Source organism: Siniperca chuatsi, linkage group LG24 (genome assembly GCF_020085105.1).
Source record: "Siniperca chuatsi isolate FFG_IHB_CAS linkage group LG24, ASM2008510v1, whole genome shotgun sequence".
In the NCBI taxonomy this organism is placed as follows: domain Eukaryota; kingdom Metazoa; phylum Chordata; class Actinopteri; order Centrarchiformes; family Sinipercidae; genus Siniperca; species Siniperca chuatsi.
The window spans coordinates 7,952,139-7,973,336 of NC_058065.1; the positions used below are offsets into that span (position 1 = coordinate 7,952,139).

At 39.6% G+C, this 21,198-nt stretch overlaps 2 protein-coding genes across 4 annotated transcripts in view; both read left to right on the top strand.

Moving 5' to 3' along the window:
• The window catches only part of LOC122872205 (neural cell adhesion molecule 2-like), a 277,482-nt gene extending 273,198 nt beyond the window's left edge, over positions 1-4,284 (top strand). For all 3 annotated transcript variants that reach the window (XM_044188127.1, XM_044188125.1, XM_044188126.1), the window contains one exon: positions 982-4,284. In XM_044188127.1, coding sequence (XP_044044062.1) covers positions 982-1,038 — 57 coding nt within the window. In that variant the 3' untranslated portion in view covers positions 1,039-4,284. The remainder of the gene's footprint in view (positions 1-981) is intronic.
• A 4,722-nt stretch (positions 4,285-9,006) lies between these two features.
• The window catches only part of LOC122872202, a 76,525-nt gene continuing 64,333 nt past the window's right edge, over positions 9,007-21,198 (top strand). Inside the window, exons 1-2 of the mRNA XM_044188121.1 lie at positions 9,007-9,151; positions 9,657-9,762. The gene's annotated coding sequence lies outside the window, so the exon portion shown is untranslated. The remainder of the gene's footprint in view (positions 9,152-9,656; positions 9,763-21,198) is intronic.

Below are 21,198 nucleotides of genomic sequence, written 5' to 3' on the forward strand. Positions count from 1 at the left end.
TGCCTTAGTTGGTGTTAGTGGTGTAAATTCTCAATTAATCTAATTATCAAAACCAACTGACATTCAGTGAACCTGTGACTTTTGGGATCCTGCAGCAGTTGCCTTTACTGGCAACTTGGTCGCTGTTGGTGGGTGGGTGGTGGCCTGAATCTCACACGTGGACGGATATTATGGCAAAAGAAATTAAATATGTTTGCAGATACACTTAGTATAAACATTTTGCAACTTTTCAGACATGCTCATTAAAAATACTTCCTTATTATGTTGATTAAAAAACATAAATCCTGGCGTCATTACTTAAAAGGTATTTGCTGTGGCAAATCAGTAGTATATAGAGACAGGACTGACTGATATTCATTTCACTTCAAATTTTATTTGTATAGCATACAAAGTGCTTTACATAAAAACAAAATAAAACAGCAGACTATGACTAAAACCCAAATCAAAAATAGGTTTCTCTGTCTTAATATTCTATTACCATTCATATAAATATATTATGCAGTAGTTACTTCAGACATTTACTACAGACAAACTGTCCTATTTTAGGTTATGTCTCCAACCATCCAGTCCAAAGTGATGCACGAATATGAATAATACCTTTCTTTGAGTCTGTGTGCAGCCCTTTGTGTAATGTAATATCCCGGCTGCCTTTTTCACTTCAATTAAATTCAGCTTTATTAATCCCAGTGGGGGCAACTTATTCACACACCAAAAGGTGGTGGGCTCTAAAGCAGGAAAGTACACATTTTGTGGAGAAAACCATTGAGCCCACAATCTCTCATGACAGTAATTCAGTCCTGATTTAGCTAGCATTTACTGTATGTGCCTGTTTCATTCAAAAACATCCTCTGGATGGTCACTCTCGAGTCTGTGCCAGTTCATTTTAATTGTATGTGTGCTATAAGTTCCTGTCATTACCCAGCTGTGAAGTGTTCACGCTGCCAATCTCACATCCATTTTTTTTTTCTTCTTTTACCACAGGAAACTACCGCTGAAGGAAGAAAATGGAAAAGAGTCTCTCAAGCCAGATACGATTGAAATCAAAGTGCACAGTGACAACAGCATCCACACAAAGCCCGACGACAGCAAAGCGTAAAAGGGTCGGTCCCCTCGCCAACAAAAGAACATTCGGATCACGAGACCAAAACCCAGAGAAACTACAACACTGGAAAATAGTGGAGTAAAATACCATATCTGTTTATAACAATGCCCCAGTGAAAGGCATGTGTAAATACAAATAATAGGGAGAAAATAGACAGGAAGAAAGGGTCAACCTTTTAGACACCCTGAGTGATAAATGTATCATGTTCTTAAAAACATGGCATCAGTGGACGGCTGTTGTTGATCAATGATTGTATTTTATTTGTCTCACTTTTTGTTTTGTCTGTTTATAGCTATTGTTTTTCTGACAATGCTTTCCTGTTAATTTTTTGTTTTGTTTTACAGCCCACATAAGACTTTCAAGCAGTTAAATGGTGATAAATCGCGTCTCCAGCCCCCACTTTGACTTCTTACACAAAGACACAATCACAAATGCAAGCAAAACCAGTATGCTAGTGTGCCCCTAAGCTCACACCGCTAATTCTCTTGCTCTTTTTTTGTCAGAGCAAATGCATGGGCCGACCCACACTGCAGGATATCATAATTATTTAAACCCAATCGCCTGTTTCCATGCCTGAGTGTAACACTACAGCAACCTTGTTATGCCTTTATTAGCCGAGCTAGGTGTCTGGCTAATGTGAGGCAAATGCTGAAGCATTGTGTTTCAAGCTAGCTGGCTTATGTAACAAAAGGTAAACCACTCTTAATGAGATTCTGAGGTTTTATTGCTTCAGGAAAACGTGACGACAGGTTCTTATGACAGGCATTTGTGCCTGGTAACATTGCAAGGGGGGGAAATTGTACCAAACAGGACCTAATTATTAAAGGAATTTGGACTTGACATGTAATGAATAATGTTTTCTGAAGGGCTATTGTGGATCTTAGTTTGTGCTGCAGGAAAACAAACATCAAAAATTCAAAAACTTGAACAAAAGATGACAAAAAAGAAAGAACGTGTTGCAGTCTATGACGTATACAGTATAACACCACACATGTGCATTGATGTCATTGTTAGTAAAGCCTTTTATATTGACACTGAATATTGTTGACACTCTTCAACTGTCTCATTGTCTAACAATGTGTGCATAAGTATGTTTTATTCATCTGTGTTCAAACTGCATACGATAAACAGTACAGTATACTGTTGCCAGAGGTTAACTGCACTGCAAGCCAATGTGCGCTTTGGTATACAACTTGACTAATAAAAAAAGTGATGTGTTGGAAGGGGAAGTCCCTACAAATGCCCTGAAAGGTGTTATGTAACTATAGGAAAAGCAGTGAATGGTAAGACTCAAGGCATGGGAACAAACGAGTAACGGTATGCTGACGAGAACTAAATCAACACGTATGTTTTTAATGATAAACACTGAATTCTTTATTCATTCCTGTCTCAGATCTGCCTCAGATGCATAACCTTTTTTTGTTTCTTGGTCTGATCACTATTCTCTCTGATGTTGTCATGTGTTGTACATAGGTAAAAAAAAAAGAATATTTTACAGAGCTTTTATGTAAATATACCCTAAAGGATGTGTCTTTTTTCAAAATGCAACAGGCTTGGCTTTTTTTTGTAAACACCCCTCAGTTGAAAAAGCTGGGGTTTTTCTTTTCTTCTGTTGTGTTTTGGTCCAAAGTTCAGTGATGGTGTAATGTTGCTTTTTCTAGTCATTTGCTTTCCCTTAAGAAAACCCATGCCCTAAGGCTATTTCACAGCATTTCAATGGAGACAGTAAGTACGGCATTAGTGTGCCTTCTCTTTCTTTTTTCCTCACCCTTGTGGCCCGATGCCGCTGCAGCAGTGTAGACCATCAAATTAATTTTTGATTGCTGCTTTTTTGCCACAGAATGTGTCAGACGTTTGAATTTTATTGTGATGCTGTGAATTCTGGGAAATATAGTCTTAGGATTGTAGGTTGTGGTTGACGACACTGGACAGAAACAGACGTGTATAACTACGTAGTACAACTAGATGTCAGGTTGATGCTGTAACTCTTGAGTACAAAGTACAGTGATGGGCTGCAGAAATCTGGTTTAAATCAGAATCACTTTATGCAGTGTAATGCATTATCACGTGTGTGTGTGTGTGTGTGTGTGTGTGTGTGTGTGTGTGTGTGTGTGTGTGTGTGTGTGTGTGTGTGTGTGCATACATGCATGGGTGGGTGAATATACTTGTCTACATGAATCAGGTTGCATGTATGCCTGTTGAATGTATCTGCACGCACTGTAAGTCGTCTGTATATGTTTGTGAGCGTGTGTGTGTGTGCGCCCATTTAGATTTTTCACAATAAGAGTCTCCCGATTTCAAAAATTATCCTAAATTAAAGAGTTAAGAAGTCAACATCTTGCTATTCCAGCATTTAATTTGTTATATAATTTATTTGTTAATTTTGTTAACTATTTATATTAGATTAAAGTGTATTATTGAGTACACTTTTCAGCTCCATGATGCATTGTGCAGCTCTGCAAGTCACATAGGTTTTGACCACAAGTATGAATGTCCAAGTGCTGTGAATGTGTAGAGGGAGTTGGGGAGAGCTCTCACGCTGAGTTTCAGAGTGCGCTCTGATAGGTAAAACCTGATTATGTAGTTCTCGACAGTGATTAATTCCCCAGGCTGCAGCACTTCACACATGTGTCTGCGAGGCCCCCCCTGCTGCCGCCCCCTCGCCACTGTTCCCTGCCTCTCAGACTCCATTGGTTTTTATCTCAAACCTCATAGCGCTGGCTTTGTTTTCTTACAGTGAGCCCTTGTACCTGCATATCTCAAATGGATGGTCCTGCCATGAAGTGGTTCCGCCGCCTATTACGATGACTGTAAATATGGGAGCACAGTGCCTGGAGGCTATACGATTTGTACATGTTCTTTTGTATTTGAATATGAATAAATATCCAACCCCCCTGCCTTCTTATCCTCTCCTTTCCCCCTCTCACCCTCCCTTCCTTCCTGTCTCCTCCACCATGCCTCGGTCCTTTTTCTGTAGGGGGTAAAACAGGTGTGTTTGAGCTCAGTGTACAGTATGTGTCCTCTTTGTCCCCATGCCCCCTGTGTCCCTTGGACTGTCCCCGCTGAGTGTGCTTTGTGCAGGAGGTGGGTACTATTGATGTCTCTCTGTACGTACCTGTGGAACACTTGTGACTCCTGTCATTTGCCGCTGTAAATAAACATGTCCTGGTAGAAGAGAGTGAGACGTTGTCATTCATTGTTTCATTTTTGCCTTTTTTACTGACTCTCCAGCTTATATGTGGATCATATGTCATCATACAAGTAGTTTTGAACTGTAGCTACTATCAAAGGTCAAATCATCAAAATAATGCACACATCATTTGAATTTTAGGACTTTTTAGTTTTAAATAAATAAATAAAACTGACTTGTTTTGAAGTTTTTAAGCAAAAATATCCATTTATAATGTCTGCAATGTGTACTAATAAGTCCAGAGCCCATTTCATTTATGTGACAGTAAAAAAAAAAACTGAGTGAGAGATTAAATAAATATATAATGTGTTGTAGGAGCATTAAACAAAATGTGAAATGATTTTTTTTTCCTGGACTTCTTTATGAGGTAACGTAACACTGACCACCACAGGGAAAAAAGATACTGGCATAGATACTGATACTGGGTGAACATTTCATTATAATCCGTTGCATTGTAACGGGCTGTGCTGTAGTCGGGTGTAATTGTGAGATAAAAGCAGGCTTCTTCACAAAGACACAACTTTAATAGCTTTTAATTTTTCCACCGTTGAAGTCGGCAGAGCTCATTTTTCCAGAGGACAGAGTTCTATTTTCATCAAGGTCATTCCTAAACCTCCATTACTCCCGTTTTAAATGGTAACTGTGTTGCATCTAAATCTGGCCTCCCTTCCTTGAAACAGTAGAAGTGCTTTAATGATAAAAACCAGAGAGACTGAGAAGCTCTGCTCAAAGGAGGAATTAGAACATTTCTGAATCGCATGGAGGAGCCACAGCGTTCCTTAACAAAGCTGCCCCCTCTTCAGCACTCATTTGAAGTCAGCAGATAATGTTTCTCAGACGTCTCCCTCCCATGTGAGGGAGGGAGGGAAGCAGTGGGCTGCCTGTTGGATCCTGGCTGCAAGGGCCTCTGTTATCAAGGGGAACAAACTTCAACTTCGTCTCCCAGAGGGGCTCAAAGGAAGTCTGCACATCAAACACAGAGTCTCATTTGGATGAAGAGATGCAGAGAGGAGCTATATTGGCCGCTCTGGGGGTGGTGGGGGCGCTGGGTGGGGATCAAAGTGGGGATGAGAATAAGGAAGAAAAGAAAAGACACTGAAGTCATCCTCTATTTCAGTTTGTCACGTGGTAGCCTGACAGTCTGCTACAGGTGATTACTTTTTTTCGCCACATAGGAAGTTAGACATACTGTATGACAGAACACAAGTGTTGGACCACACACAAGCACACACATAAGCAAACACTGTGTTTTAGACTACTGAACGCCGCTGGGAAGTCACACACCATGTGAAAAGATAGCGCAGTAAGCCTTCAGGTAATATTTCTCCTCTAATCTTTCCGTTTGCAGAGACTCCCATGATACTGGAGGCTGACAGCACCTTAATCCCAACTATAAGAGAAGTTTGGGAAGTCTGGGAAAAAAATCTCCCCACCATTGTTGAAGTTTTCTCTCTCATACACTCACAAGCATGCATGCACTTAAATGCCTCCTCTCAGACGCTCGCACACAGAAGTCCACTGTGAGACGCACACACACAAACTCATTTCAAAAACTTTAGCCACATGTGAGGGAGTGGAGCTTCCCCAAACTCTCATCCACACGGGCAAATCCAGCAGAGAGCTTTTTGGCAGGTACAACCCTCCGCTTCCTTAATCTGCTTGATTTCACACTCTCCCAGCAGAGGTCCGACACTCCTCTGATTTGACAGGAGAGGAGATGGGAAGCAGCTGGTATGTGTGTGCGTGAATTGTAGGTGTACTGACTAATTCTCATTCGAAAAGGATGGTACAATAAATCTGTCATGGCAGAAGAGTACTGTTGCACTTCCGACCACACCCAGCAGTGATGAAATGTTTCACCACAGTGCAATATTACATCACTCAGAGAGTATGAAGCCAAAGGAGGACTTCTTGGAGTGTGGAGTTTTTGTGTAAATAAACAAATGTATTTTTGCCTTTTGGCACATTGCTACATTTCTTGGCGTGTTACTGCCAGCAACTGTTAATCAGCTGAATACCTTGAAATTAGCAGCAGGACAGTGAACTGCATCGCTGCGGATACGTGTGAACAAGGAATAAACTAACCGAGATCTGGCAAACAAAAACACTGCTCCAATGCAGTACTAGTCATCAAAAACTCCACAGGGTACCTTTTAGAAGGAGGATCATGAGATTTCAGTCACCGTTCTGCTTTAATCCTTGCACAAATATTAATTTTAACAAGTCAGTTTGACCTCATATACACTCCTAAAATCACACTTGTTCTTTCAAATGAAGAAAAACCAAACCAAGGATATGATATAATTCTACCTGTATGCAATTTAAGGGAGTTTTAGTAAAGTATAATATGCTTGATACATGTAGATTTGCTTGCACTGAGATTCCTGAAAGAATTGAAACAAAGACAGAAGGAAAACAATGTCACCCAATGAATAGAAATTTTAACTGTTTTCAAAGGGAAAATATTTTCTTGGAACCTGACTGGATAGTAATAACAAAATAAGCTCATGGAGTTGACTTTGTCACAACTGAGCAAACTCCATCCACTGACGAAGACTGTGAGACGGAAAGAGCTAACATTATTTTTGAGTGTAGAAACTTGCTCATCATACTAGAATAATAAAGGCATGGTCGTCAACCATCCTTTTATATGTATTCCAAGGAAACCACTCACCTCCTTAAACACGGGACACTTTCAGTTCTGAGCAGCGGAGGAATTGTTTAAAAGAGGAAGTATAAAAGCTTGAGTCGTGTCACTATTATATGATAACCAACTGGTGGTACGGAGCAGCAAAATGACATTTAGTTTAAATGTTGCAGGTTATTACTTGAAGATGGACATTGTTTTGACAAGTCATATATTAAAACACTGGCAGGCCGCTCGGTCACACTGCAGGCAAAACTGCAAGACGAAGCATGGATGCAAACATTTAAAGTACTGTAGATGCAAGATTTGCAAGAAGAGGTGAACAACACTTTTTGGTGCATAGAAGATGCGTTTGACTTTTCAGCAGATTCCTGTAGCTGGGATTGAGGGACATTTCCCCTCAGTACTTCCATCATAAGCATTTCCATCAGTAGGTTCAGCAAAGAAGCACCACTTAGCATTTCTATGAAAGCCAGTACATGCTCACGTCCTCATTCATTTGGAGCTACAGCTGAATATGCCATAATGTGACTTCTCCTGCTTTCACATCTGTTAAACTCAATATAACCCTATTAACTGGCGCAACAAGGAGCTACTGGGCAGAGAATTCTTCCTACTGTATCTTCAAGAACTTGACTCATGTTTTATAATTCAAGATGAGGTCATGTTAAGCTCCTTGAATTGGCTTTCAGAGCAGCTTCTAAAGGAAACATTGCGTTCTAGCAACAGGGAGCAGAAGTGGCAACATAAATTGCTGAGGAATGAAACGAAGCCGCACCGTCTCTATTTTTCTTATTAAAAGCAACTAAACATCAAGCGATAAAACGGTCCTCGTGTTGTATCTTTTTTTTTTTGTCCCAACAAGCGAGCTCTGGAGGGAACTGAGACACAATCCAGATGACAAATGAGAGCTTTATGGCTGTTCGCACCGCAGGCTCAGTGTTCAAGGACACACCGGGAGGATTTTCCAAGGGAATAGGCCTAAATTACTTCAGGTTGTAACTCTTTCAAAGTGATGCAGTGCCTTAAAAGAGAAATACATGAGGTGTGTTGAGCTCATGTGAGAAATGGCCTTTTGATATTCCACGCAGAAACAGATAAATACATTAGGATGGAAATCTTGAAGAAGTCACGTACACTGGTCACTTTATCTCTCTGTGCTGTGATTCAGGGCTCTTTCATTATAAAGCTCAGAGCTACAGGAGACATAATTGAGTCTGTGCATATACAGCTGAGCTGTGAAATACCTTTTTGTGCTTGATGAAAAGACACTTCCTTGTGCAATAGAGAACTTTCAGAGCTGCACTTGGCATGTTTGTTTTTTTTTGCTCGGTGGAATCAAATCACAATTAATGGATTTTATGCCAGCAATTGACTAGCAGTAAGCAGTTAAATGCCTAAATAATTCAATGTTGTGCTATTATGTTTGCATTTGAACACAGACTGTGATGTATGCTCAAATTTCACTTATAGCTCTGTGAGTAATTTCTAGATTCATATTGAAATAATAACATTTCATGTGGCTGCTGCAGGTATGTTTGTCAGAAATCAAGATGACCTCCCTTTTTGAGTAAAAGAGAAGAGAATATTAAAGAATATGTTACCACCAGTTTTAATAATACTACAAATTTCTGGGATTCTTCTCTTTTCTAAAGTTAAAATTAACTGTGTATTGCAGAAAAACGGCCTGCCGCTAGCTGAGTTTAAAGTAAAAATTCACTCTTGGATAATCTTACACAATTAGACATCATCAATTAGTGATGCTTAGTGCATTGTTTTACAATCAAATGTTGTAATTACTTTGCTTTTGCAGAAACAGCTGTGCTGGAAATATAGTGATATTTCATATCTTTCTTATCTTCATTTGAATAATATTAACAACAGAACCAAGCATTTCATAGCATACAATTAAATTTAAAATGCAAAGCACAATAGTACTTAGACTGTTGAATTGTGTCAGGGTGTTTTAGGGTGAATTTTATTTTTAGACATATTGTATGACAGCAAACTATGTATGAGAGCATTATCTAAATTCACTGTGTAATGTCCATTTTATTCCAAAATGCAAAAAAAAAGGTGTAGGATCAAGTTCTTTACCAGCCAAGGATGCCCCACCCTAACATCCTGTTGCAACAGGAAGTACATCAACTTCAAGGAAGCAACCTTTTTTTGAAATGCTGTTCCAGTGTGACTTCAAAACCAGCTTCATGTGGTAAATTCATTCTTTCAGTCCTATATTTCACCAGCTCAATGTATCTTGTGACACCTGGATATTAGTTTTGACTCTGGTTGCTTGCTAGCTAACAGAGAGCTAACAGTTGATAAAACAGCAGTTAGCTAGCAGCATTACTGCAGTCAGTTCACTTTGTCTTCACTACAAATTGATATCAAAACAGAAAGTTAGTTAGAAACCTAAGTGAAAGTCAGTAAGGTTTGCTCAACACTGAATACCTAAAGTCCTTTCGGAGTTGTTTGAAAGTGAATTAACCACAAAGCTTGATTAAAGACAGCTAATGTCAGCTAATTATGCTAATTCATTGCTTTTAGGATTAATGAGCTAGTGCATGTCGCTCTCCAGTGGAAACCATGTATATCTAAAATGTCGTTCATGGACCAAAAAAAAACAGCCTTGATTTAAGCTTAATGACTGTTTTTGAGATAATCCTGTGATTTGATAAAAGGAGAGGCATTATTAATATATTAAAGATTTATTCCAGGAGAAGCCCTGCCAAAGCCAGAATCAAACAATATTCGTCCGTGACAGCAGAGCTGAGACTCTCTCATCCCCATTAACCACAACATGTTGCACCCAAGGACCCCCAGGTACAACTCCCCACACTCTATAATACAGTATGACCTACACACCTGTAACAACTGGTGTTGCTTGTGGGAAAGGTGTTAATGACTTTTTCCCCAGATATTTCACTGTCAATTAGTCAGTTTTAACCTTAATAATCTTGGTAAAATACAAAGCAATTAAAACTAATAGAACATTTGCCCTCTATTTGTGTAATTCTATGTATTAAATGTAGTTAAATTAACTCTGTTGCCAGCTTTGGTTTTAGTTACGCTGGTGCAGTGACTCTAGGGATGCCAATGCATTGGTCCACCATTTTGGTCAAGACTAAAATATATCAACAATTATTGGATGTCTTGGCACACATTTCCTACAGATGTTCAAGGGGCCCAGAGGAAGAATCCTAATGACTTTGGTGATCTCTTGACTTTAGCGCCATCATTAGTTTGACATTTGTGGTTTTGAGTGCATTGTCTTGACAACTATGGATTTAGTGGAATTCCATGAAATGTCTTACAGACACTCTCCTTCATGATGTCTTGCAATTACTTTAGACATCCCATAACTTTATTTTTATTTGTCCAATACTTTGGTTTATGACTAATTATTTGCAGGACATTCCCATCAGTCTCAGCTGTACTTTGTGTTTAGTGCTAATTAGTAAATGTTAGCATGCTAACACTCTAAACTAAGACATGAACATGGTAATTATACTTGCTGAACATCAGCATGTTAGAACTGTCATTGTGAGTGTTAGCATGCTGTCATTTAGCTCAAAGCACCGCTGTGCCTAAGTACAGCCTCACAGAGCTGCTAGCATGGCTGTAGTCTTTAGGTCTTGTTATGTTACAAGGTCACTGTGTGCTATGTGGCCCAATATTTTAAAACTAGGCTTAGGTGATTGTTAACTGAGTGCACAAAAGTTAAAAATGGATCCGTTGTAACTTCTGAGCTCCTAATTCAGTTATGGAAATCCTAAAATGTACTTACCTGAGGGCTTTGCTTCAGTTTTTAATAATAATAATACTCTTTTTTTTATTCAGTGATGAATAAATAAAGGGAAATCGTTCTTTAATCCATAGATAAATTGTAATCCTTTTTTAAAATATATTCCAAATAATCGCCTTTATTTTCCATTCTGTGTCTCATATCAGAAGCCGAGCTTTTCACATTCAAACATTACCCAGCTAGCAAACCGGTTAACTCAATGGCTTTCTCAAACCGCTGGGGGATTGTAGTTTAATGTAACAGACCTGACTGCGAGTGATTTAAATCAGAACCCTTGGGCACACAAAAGAAGCCCTCTGCTCAAGTCGTTCAATTTACATTTATGTTTTATACATTTCGCTGATGTTCCTATCAGAAGTGACAGCGTGCAACAAGGGGTTTAGTGTTTTGCTCAAGAACGCTTTGCATCCGACCGATATTGGGGGGATTTGACATGTGAGCTTCCAATTATGATGCTATCTCTCTTAGCACTAAGCCATCCTGCTAAGCACACACGGTTGGGCACATATCAGCAGAGCATGTGTTACAGTGTCCCCTAAAGCCTATATAGATTATTACCATTTGCAAAAAAGCACCATGCATAGCTGAGCACAGCCTAAGGAAAAAATTCTCACCCAATAATTGAGTGCATGTCAGAGTAAATGTCAAACTATTTGCAAGCTAGTCGTGAGCTGTGGTATTCTTCTCTATTATCCTAATGTGCCAGAGTTACTCATCTCGGCTTTGTGCAAATTCATATTGGATTTTTATTAAAACTCAAACCAACAGTAATAGATGTGCCTCTGGGATAGCTTTAAAAATCAATTTGCTAAACAGCACAAAATTACCCCCATAATTGTCTCCTTGGACCGCATTACCCATAGAAGGTGATTCTCATTCGAATGTGAGTAAACTTTGCCTCATTGACCAAGACGGTCCCTCACTTTTGACTCCAGAGCCATGTGTTCCCTCATTACTGTAACAACCCAAACAGATAAACGGGATCCTGTGCACGCTGCTGACAGGAAAATCAGAACGCAAATCCTGACTGTCAAATGGCCCTCCGGCGATTCCTGCTGCTAATGAAGTGAAATATTCTGGCATCTGAATCCGAAATAGAGCTGTATATTTGGACACATGAATATGAATACAATCAGCTAGACTTGGCTCATTAATGAGGCAGGGAGAGCAACCAGCAGACAGGATTAATTAATTACAGAGTGACATTTATGGATAATAACCTTCTGGTGGATACCACGGCTAATGAATATGCATAAGACTATCAAAGGGTAAGCATCTACCCAAGATGGAATATCTATATTCAGATACATGATAGTGCCGTGCCGTGTGAATCAGCAGCACATGATGATTTCAGAGCGTGTGATGTTTTGAATGATTTTTCATAACTTGCCATGTGATGAGACGACATAACTGCCTTCAAGTAGGATTGCACTGTAACTTCTACAGCACTGACTTTGGGGTTGGAAGAATACTTCAGAAATGATTAATGTTGAAATTCTATAAGATGCTTACAGAGATGAGCCTTTGCTAACGGAGCATAGCTTGCTGTGGATGTTCTGGTGTTATAGCCGGAGCTGCAGCTGTTGACAGAGCCCTTGTAAACCAAATGTAACTGAAGCAGTGTGTGTGTGTTAGGTTCAGTGTTTTGGGTATGTTGGTTATGCGTGCAGTGGAGCAGTTTTTGGATTGTGCATGAAATGATGTTCAAGGTGAAAAAAACTAAAGTTCAGAAGAGTACAGGACACAATTATTTTTTATCTGGTCTCTAAAGCTTGTCAGAAATCTTGCCTTTTTTGCTGTGCTGTTTCAACCAAGATAGCTATCTCTTTAATATATCTGGTTGTATAAATCCATTGTGAGCAATGCTAGCAATCAATGAGCAGGAATCCTTATTGGGCAATATTGGATTTAGAGGATTTGTGCATTAATGTGATGAAGTACCTTGATGTCATATATTTAATTAACTGAACATTCCCATCTGGTTATTTTATCTATAAATAGCATCTAAATTGAATTTAGAAAATATATGGTATTACAATATAGAGGTATTGCAATATAAAATTGCATATACTGTTATAGAAGATTTCATATCACCCATCCTCATTGTAGCATTACTCCTGTCAATACTTTGCAGTTGTGTCTGATCTAAAAAACTCTGTGAAAGAACCAAGAAATCCAAGCAAAAACTAATTAAAAGAGCAGTGTGTAAGATTTAGGAGGAGCTATTGGCAGAAATGGAATATAATATTCATGATTCGTATGTCAGTGTTGTTTACAGCTTGCTTCTGCTGCCCCCAAGTGGCCAAAAAAAATCTGTTTTTGCAGGTTTAAGCAAGTGGCAAACTCAGTAATACTCTGACTGTACACTCAATATGTGAAATGCATTTAAGTATTGAGACCCAAAATTTCTTTGGAAAAAAAAAATGTGTGTGTCTTTTAGGAGCTATTTTACACCATTTCTCTCTTGTCAGACAAGATGATTAGAGATCTTTGCTATAATCAGTCTCCCTTCCTGCTGCTAGTCAACAATAGGGTGAATATGTTTAATGTTAGATAAAGTTAGAGGTTCGTAATAGCAGAAAAGCTATGCTCAACTTTTATTAACTATTGAGCAAAGATTTAACAACATTAAAGGTGGAGTTCATTGCAAGAACTAGAGAACAGCACTTCCACTAATGCATGTGTACAGCACATAATTAACCATCACAGAGAGGTAACAACTTGTCAGTGCAGCAGATGGTAGATAAGAGCATGAAAATATTCGTTAGGAGCAAGGGGCTACTGTGTGTTCCTTGCTTGTAAGACACTTTTTCTAGCATTGGTCTTAATTGAATTCCCTGGCTGAACATTAATGTGATACCCCAGTAGGTCAAACTAATTAAATAGTCATAATCAATAGGATTATAGAATATGACTGTGTTAAAGAACATACATCCATACAAGATCCCTGTATAAGATTAATAATCATTCTGAAGGTCAAGTCAATTAATGTCTCTGCCTCATTGTTATGGGATCTTTTACCATAATATCCAGACCCTTAAAGCCAACTTTAAGGGTCTTTAAATTTACATTTAAAACCAAAGTGAAGGGACAGAACGGTTTCAGTGTTCACACCAATGACCTTCTGCAAATGATGATTGATACTGCTCCCCTTATCACATTGTCTCCATCCTCCGCTGTATCAATCACTAACAAGAAATAATATGAAAAGATGATCATTGTTCTTTGAGTGGTAGAGAGGTTAAACAGAGGAATATGCATCAAACTGTCCAAAACCCCAAAATATTTCTTATTACTTGTGACTAATGACATAAGGCTACTGGTCAGCTGCAGAAAAAATAATATCCATGTGACTTAACTGATTTAACCTTGCAGTGGTTAAATTTTTATGGTGCCAAAACAATGTGAATTAATTTGATAATTAGTATATTCTAGGTCAGTGTGCAGTAATTAATCATAATGTAGGTTCACAAATACACCATCACAACTAGCAAATCCACTAAAGCCTCATAAAATATGATAGTTAAAATACTTTACATTAAAATAGTTTCTAAAAACTGGCTAAGAATGTGCAGGGCACATAGACAATATAATACCTAACTATCTATGAAGAGGCTACTACGTATAAAAGAATAGGGCTAGTGTCTACCTTTAGATCAACTTCAGTCCTCCTCCGCTGTGCGTAGCAGGAGAATGGATAATTTCTTCAAAGGGAAAAGCTTCTAGTTCTTTGAGATGAAGGAATTGTAAATCTGCTCTACACCCCATGCTCCGCAACATCCTGTGAAGGTTCAGTGATATTTTGATGTGAGGATCAGGAAGACGTTTCACTTTATCCTGCCATCAGGGACGGACTGAAACAATAATTCAGGCCAGGAATTTGACTCTATCCCAGGCCACCCTGTTCACGCAAACTACCAGACCGCTAATTTTGTAGGCTAACCCTGTTTGTTGATACATGTTAAGCTTTGTGCTCTTGTACCTGAGGGGTGTACTACAAAGCGAGTTCGACATAGCCAGGCTTTCTTTGCTTTAGCTGGCTCGACAAAACCTAAAACCCCAATCAGAGGTAATGGGTATCACGACGGTGGTTATCAACTCTTTTTGTTAACCCAGGTTTTCTTCGTCAGGCTCTGTGCACGTTCCCATAAAACGGGGTGTTTGACATGTCATTTGACTCTTCCTCCGCACAAAATGTACTGATCGCACGCCGCCTTTCAGTCAAGAGGAACAGGTTGTTATAATGGCTATGAAGAATATAAAAAAATTATTACAACAAAAAACAACACTGTTGCTGCAAATAAGGCAAGAGAAGAATGCTGGCAGAAAATTGTTAATCATGTAAATTTGTAAGTTATTTGTTTTACCACTCATGCAATGCACTCACAATGCCTCCTGTTTATTTCTAAATTGACAACTGCACATCGAGCTATTAAACTTGATACAACATGATACTCAAGAATTGCATTTAGGTCTGACACGCTCCCATAATGAAGGAGAGCCTACGTGGAAATCATTTTCGTTTTTGGCCTAATCAAAGTGAAATTAATTTTATTGATTGAATATTCTCTGTGATAAATGCCAACAGACTAATTAATTTTCCAATCTGTGTTTTATTAGCTGCAATACCAGCAGTGTAAAACGGACTTAGAAGCAAATCAGGACCAAGCATAAAAACATAAACATAAAAACACAAGTATGGTAAATGGATGGACTTGCATTTATACACTTGCCAACTGCTCATTAGGAGCAATACACGATGATACTAAGCTCACCCATACACACACTTTTTACCATCCATCTCACCCATACACACACTCACACACCGACTGCACAGCCATCCGGAGCAATTTAGGGTTCAGAATCTTGCCCAAGGACACTTAGACTGGACTGGGGGAGCCAGGAATCAAACCAGCGACCCTCCGACTACTGTAAGACCCGCTCTACCACTTGAGACACAGCCACCTGCATTTTCTGCATCACCAACTGGTCCGCTAGCTGTCCATTCAGTGTGTGCGCTGAAAGAAATCTGGTGTTTGTACATAGCCCTGGCTCTGTAAAGGCGAAACAAACAAAGTGACTCTGTGCCGGGCCACATCACACTCTTCTTGCCATTGCAGTCATGATTTTAGTGTCAGGTAACGTTAAATGACTTGCCACGGACATTCAGCTTACTTTCTAGTTTGCCAAGATATGCTGTTGTTGTGATGTTAGCTAAAGTAGCAGGAGAGTTGTGAGTATCGCTGTCTGGAGCTGGTGTGCTGCTCTGGGAAACCGTCTCGTCCTCTCTGGCTGTTAGCTTCACAGCAGCAACAGCAGGGACAGTCTGCTAACCCACACACCTCGCTAACGTTAGTTACATTACTTGCTGTGTTGTTGTTCGCTCTATATCATGGTATTTGTCACTGTATTGGATTTCCCCAGAATCGCATACCCCACCATTAATCTCTCCCTCTCTGCTCCACCCTTTCTTCTGTTTTTACCATCCATCTCGGTGTCTAAAATGTTAGCGGTAGAAACAGTTGAAGGCTGCTATGTGCGGCAACTAATCATGACTCACGATGGGCAGACAGATCATAACCAAATCTAGACAGAGAGAGGATGTGGGCTGTTATGCTTTTTACAGATCTGACTAGGCGCCATGTGTTGTTTTTTCTTCAATTTACCTATTTTGTTTTGCCAATTTCTACTGTTGTCTGGTTGTCTGTCCAGGCCAGGCCAACCCAGCAGTCAGTCCACCGGAAAAAGTCCAGATGCTCCCGGCGTTCAGTCCACATCTGCCTGGCATTCATGAAACCGAATTTCCTATCCATTTTTACCAATGTCCAGAGAACGAAGAGAAATTACTCTTGCACCAGGTTATGTGTCCTAACATATTGGTCATAGATGCACAAGGCTTGATGGCAAGTTTTTTAAAGATCATAGCATCTAATATTTTTTCTGAAAGTACATTATTATACAGATTTGAGTATGTGCAATGTTAGCTTGCAAATGTAGTGAAAGGTACAAGTAGCCCTATGCATTGGAAAAAATATTGCAAGTATGGACTTTATGATCCTTTTAAATGATCCGATCAGGGATGACTGAATCCTTCAGTCAAAAAATCTAATTCAAAATCACCAAATTTGGAGATATGTGGTTTTCAGAGGACAGGAAGTGTATGAAAAAATGTAATTTGAGAAATAACTAGTGACTAAAGCTGTCAGATAAATGTAGTGGAGTGAAAAGTATATTTGTCTCTGAGATGCAGTGGTGTAGAAGTATAAAGTTGCATAAAATGCAAATACAAAAGTAAAGTACTTTGAATTTGTACTTAAGTACAGTGCTTGAGTAAATGTATTTAGTTACCTTCCACCACTGCTGATTTGGTTGCTTCAATGTTGTCATGTGGTGCTGCACATTGCTCGTGTAGTTAACATTCACAAGCAGCAATAAGAACTGCCCATGTGTCCACCTTCTCATTTGGAAATACACGTTTGACTTGGATCCTTTTGAAACCAGCAGTCACAAATAGCAAACTAACTTGTGTCATTTTTGCAGATGATGCGTGACCTGTTATTGGACGTGTTATTGCTAACAATTTGCCCTCAAATATTATCTAATTATACAGTGCACATCTGAATATGAAGCTTGCCCAAGTGACATTTATTATGTATCGTTAACATATCTGTTCATTTTGGGGTCTGTCAGTCAGGGCACCGAGTCATTTCATTTTGCAATACACATTTGGTTTCGGTGTACATCCCTGGAGTCCTCCCCTGCAGCCAACCCGTCCACCTGGCAAGAAGGATGAAGCCTGTCACCTTTTAGTGTGCGCCGAAGGTGAATTGACATTTGAGCGCCGTGCCAAATGTGAGTGGAGTCTCCACTCATGCGCTGCTGTCAGGAGTGATCACTGTTATTTCAGCTGCCTGTCCAAAGAGGGGTTCCGATGGCTCACCCCCTTTTGCTGCGTTAAGGTAGTCAAGATAGGAGCCCTGCATTTGCCCTCGCTCGGCAAATCAGATTAGTGGGGCTGTAATAGTAGGTTGTGTGGGAGAAAGCACTATAGTGTATGAGGAGAGGACAGAGCAAACACACCAGCAGTCTCTTTGTCTCTCCCCCCTTTACCCTCTCCCTTCCCGCTCTCTCTTCAAAATAACATGAAAGTGTATTATAGAGTATCATGCTGTCACCTTGGGATGTGATGGGAAATAGAATGGACTACTCAATAGACCGCTAAATTAACTTACTTTAATTTTAGAGACCACGCAATGCACAAAGGCAGAAAGACACGCACATGCACACACACACATCCATTACTTAATGTTATATGGATCTTGCTTCAAAATGAGATGTCCACCCTCTGAAAAGATGACAGATGCTGTTTGAGAATGATCGCTGATGCACTGCATAAATAGAAATGGCTTTATGTCTCTAAATACACATGAATCATCCAGGTGCAGCTAACGCAGTAGAGATGGTGCCCGTCTCCCTTTACGGCTCATAGGATTTTAAATTTATTTATCTTCACCATTTAAATATCATCCACAAACATGTTGTCAAAATCAACAAATAAATGAAAAGAAAAAAGAAAAATAGTTTCTGCACTGGAACTTTGTGTTTTACAAAAAATAATTACATCCTGTATTATGTCCTGTATTATGATTATTGGGTGTTTTTTTTTTCATTTGCAAGTGGGTTTTAATTTGCAAAGTAACATCCAAAGGTTGCAAATTGCTTTGGGATCTGAAGAAAATATTATAATTGCAATCATTTTTGGCTATAATCTAATGTTTTTGATTAGGCTACAGTCCCAAAAAAGCAGACTACTGACTGTAGTATTATTATTAAACAATTGTCCCTTTGGTAGCAAGTTTCATGTGGTTTTTGTTCATGTAGAAGTTTTAATTATAGTGCTCCTATCAGGTCAATTATTATAATTGTTTTCAACAACACAATATCCCCAAGCCCAAACTTTTGCACCAAACTGACTCACATATGGTGAGAAATATGACAGTTTTAGAGCTGAGGGTGCTTTCCAGAGGCGCTGCATGTAAGCAGTAATATGTGTGGAACATCTGTTGCACCTTTATTTCAGAGACTTTTGAGGTTATCACGCTGATGGTATTTCTAATACATGTTTAACACCACATATTGTATGACAGAGAATTCAGCAGAATTAATGGCTGATGAGTCACTGACTGATAATGTACTTTAAAACCAAGGAGGGATATTTGAGACAGCGGTAGCTCTTTTATAATGTAGATGATTAAATCCACCTTGTTAACTTTACAGTTTAGGTTCCTCATCCTCCTTCCTGAATCTACAGTATAAGTCATCCTTTTAAGTCATGCTGCATGGAAATCTGTGGCTATATTCACTCTGCAGGTGTTTGAGCTCAGCTCCAAATTCATGCTCATATCATTCTTTTGGATATTCATGCCTATTAGAGGATGTACTTAGACAGTAATGTCAAAAAGCAATTTTGTAGTGGCTGTTGGGGTTTTTTGTCCACTTTTGTGTCTAGCAGTCGTCCATGGTAACACTGTCTCATCAAAGTGAGTTGGGTGTGTTTGAAATGGACTGGAGAGTAGATGTACCCTCTGGATAGAAAAGAGAGACTGACTAATAAGAAGCACTGGGCTTCACTTAGCTCCTGCATAATATCTCTGTCATGTGGAGTTTTGTTTTACATTACTGTTCTTTTTTATCTAATAGAAAGATCCTCACTGTTTTCTGGTCCATTCTCCATTGTTGTGCTTTGTCAGAACTGTAATGTAAGACCATCCCTGCTTTTGAAATGTTAAAGTCATGTTAATGTAAACCCAACACCTGCAGCTGCTTCACAGTTAAAGCCTCAAACCAGCCTCTTGGCTTTTTAACTACATGAGGTCTGTGTGCAGCCCCACAGACCCAACAGCACAAGATACTTCTTTGACACAAAGATACAAGACATGCCCCTTTTGGATACAGAAAAAGGAATAGTTCAACATTTTGGGAAACACACTTATTTGCTTTCTTGCAGAGAGTTAGATGAGAAGATTGACACCACTTTCATGTCTGTATGATAAATATGTAGCTGAAGCCAGCAGCCAGTTAGCTTAGCTTAGCATAGAGACTGGAAACAGGGGTTAAACAGCTAGCCTAGCAACCAGCGGAGACTCCAGCAAAGTATTGTTCCCAGCCAAGAAATAGTCTGGCACATGACCCCCTGTAAAACAGTGAATTGCTTTTATAAGTGGGTTTTTGTACGGATTAAACAAAGGAGATATAATGTCGTAACTAGCTGTTTCCAGTCTTTATGCTATGCTAAGCTAGCCAGTTGCTGGCTCCAGCTCCAGCTACTATTTTAAGATTGGTAATAAGTTTATTTCCCAATATGTCGGACTAACTTTAAGCTAAAGGTTAGTGTTTGCATGTTGTCTTGGCTGTCTCTTCAGCCCACAAGCTGCAGATATACATGTTTCCATTTTGTATTTTTCAATCTCACCTTTCATTTTCAAATTGCTACTTCATGATTTCTATTTTCACTTTCAATAAGATGTTTTTGCTCTTTAAACATTTAACTGTGGTTTATTAACTCTGGGGTAAAAATAGTTTATTTACAATTTCCTCTTTTCATTTTCATTTTGGGCAAAATTACATTATTGGCATTACACTCACTCACTTTGTTACTATTTCACTAACTCTCCTGCCTACTCTCCTCTCTGTCCACTTCCTGTCCTTTCACATCCTCTGCCTTTCTCTCTTTCCTCTCAGCAGGGAGTCCCGCCTCGGGCTTCTACTTCGATTTGATCTTCACTTTCAAATGATTCCTTTTTTGAGCCTAAGATACAGAAAGCCTATCACTGATTTCCAAATCCAAAAAGGTCCATTTTGGATTTGTTTTTACTACTTATTTTACCTCACATCAGTGAAAGCTGTACACCACACAATCTCTATCAACACCAACACTGCAAGGTTTACATCTCAAGCCAACATTTTTAACTTCTGTAAACAAACACTTCTTCTACCTGCCTACCACATTGCTAAAATCACATTTGACCATGAGACCTTTTTATAAATAACCCCCCTGGAGCGTCCGAGTCACCAAATCAGCATATAACATCTGCTTTGGTTGGCTGCCGGCCAGCTTGAGTTGAGGCGAATGCACGCTTGCGTGTCCCTCCATTTCATGTTGTCCACCAGCGTCCTGCCATAGACGGCGCCCTCTCCGGCTCATTTCCCTCCCCTATCCCCACACCGAGTTCCCTCTCAGGCCTCTTGGCATGCCAGCAGCCTTCCAAGCCACCCTGGGTTCACGCACAGTCACGGCTAATGTGACATAGCCAGCTGCTCATCATTGCCCAACCAGCCTCTCACCAGCTGTGATTGGATGTAAGGGGTCACCCAGCTTGGCCCACAGGGGCCCCGGGGCGGATCCGCCAGCTCAGACATATCCTCTACACAGATAAGTGAGCTGAACTGTGTTC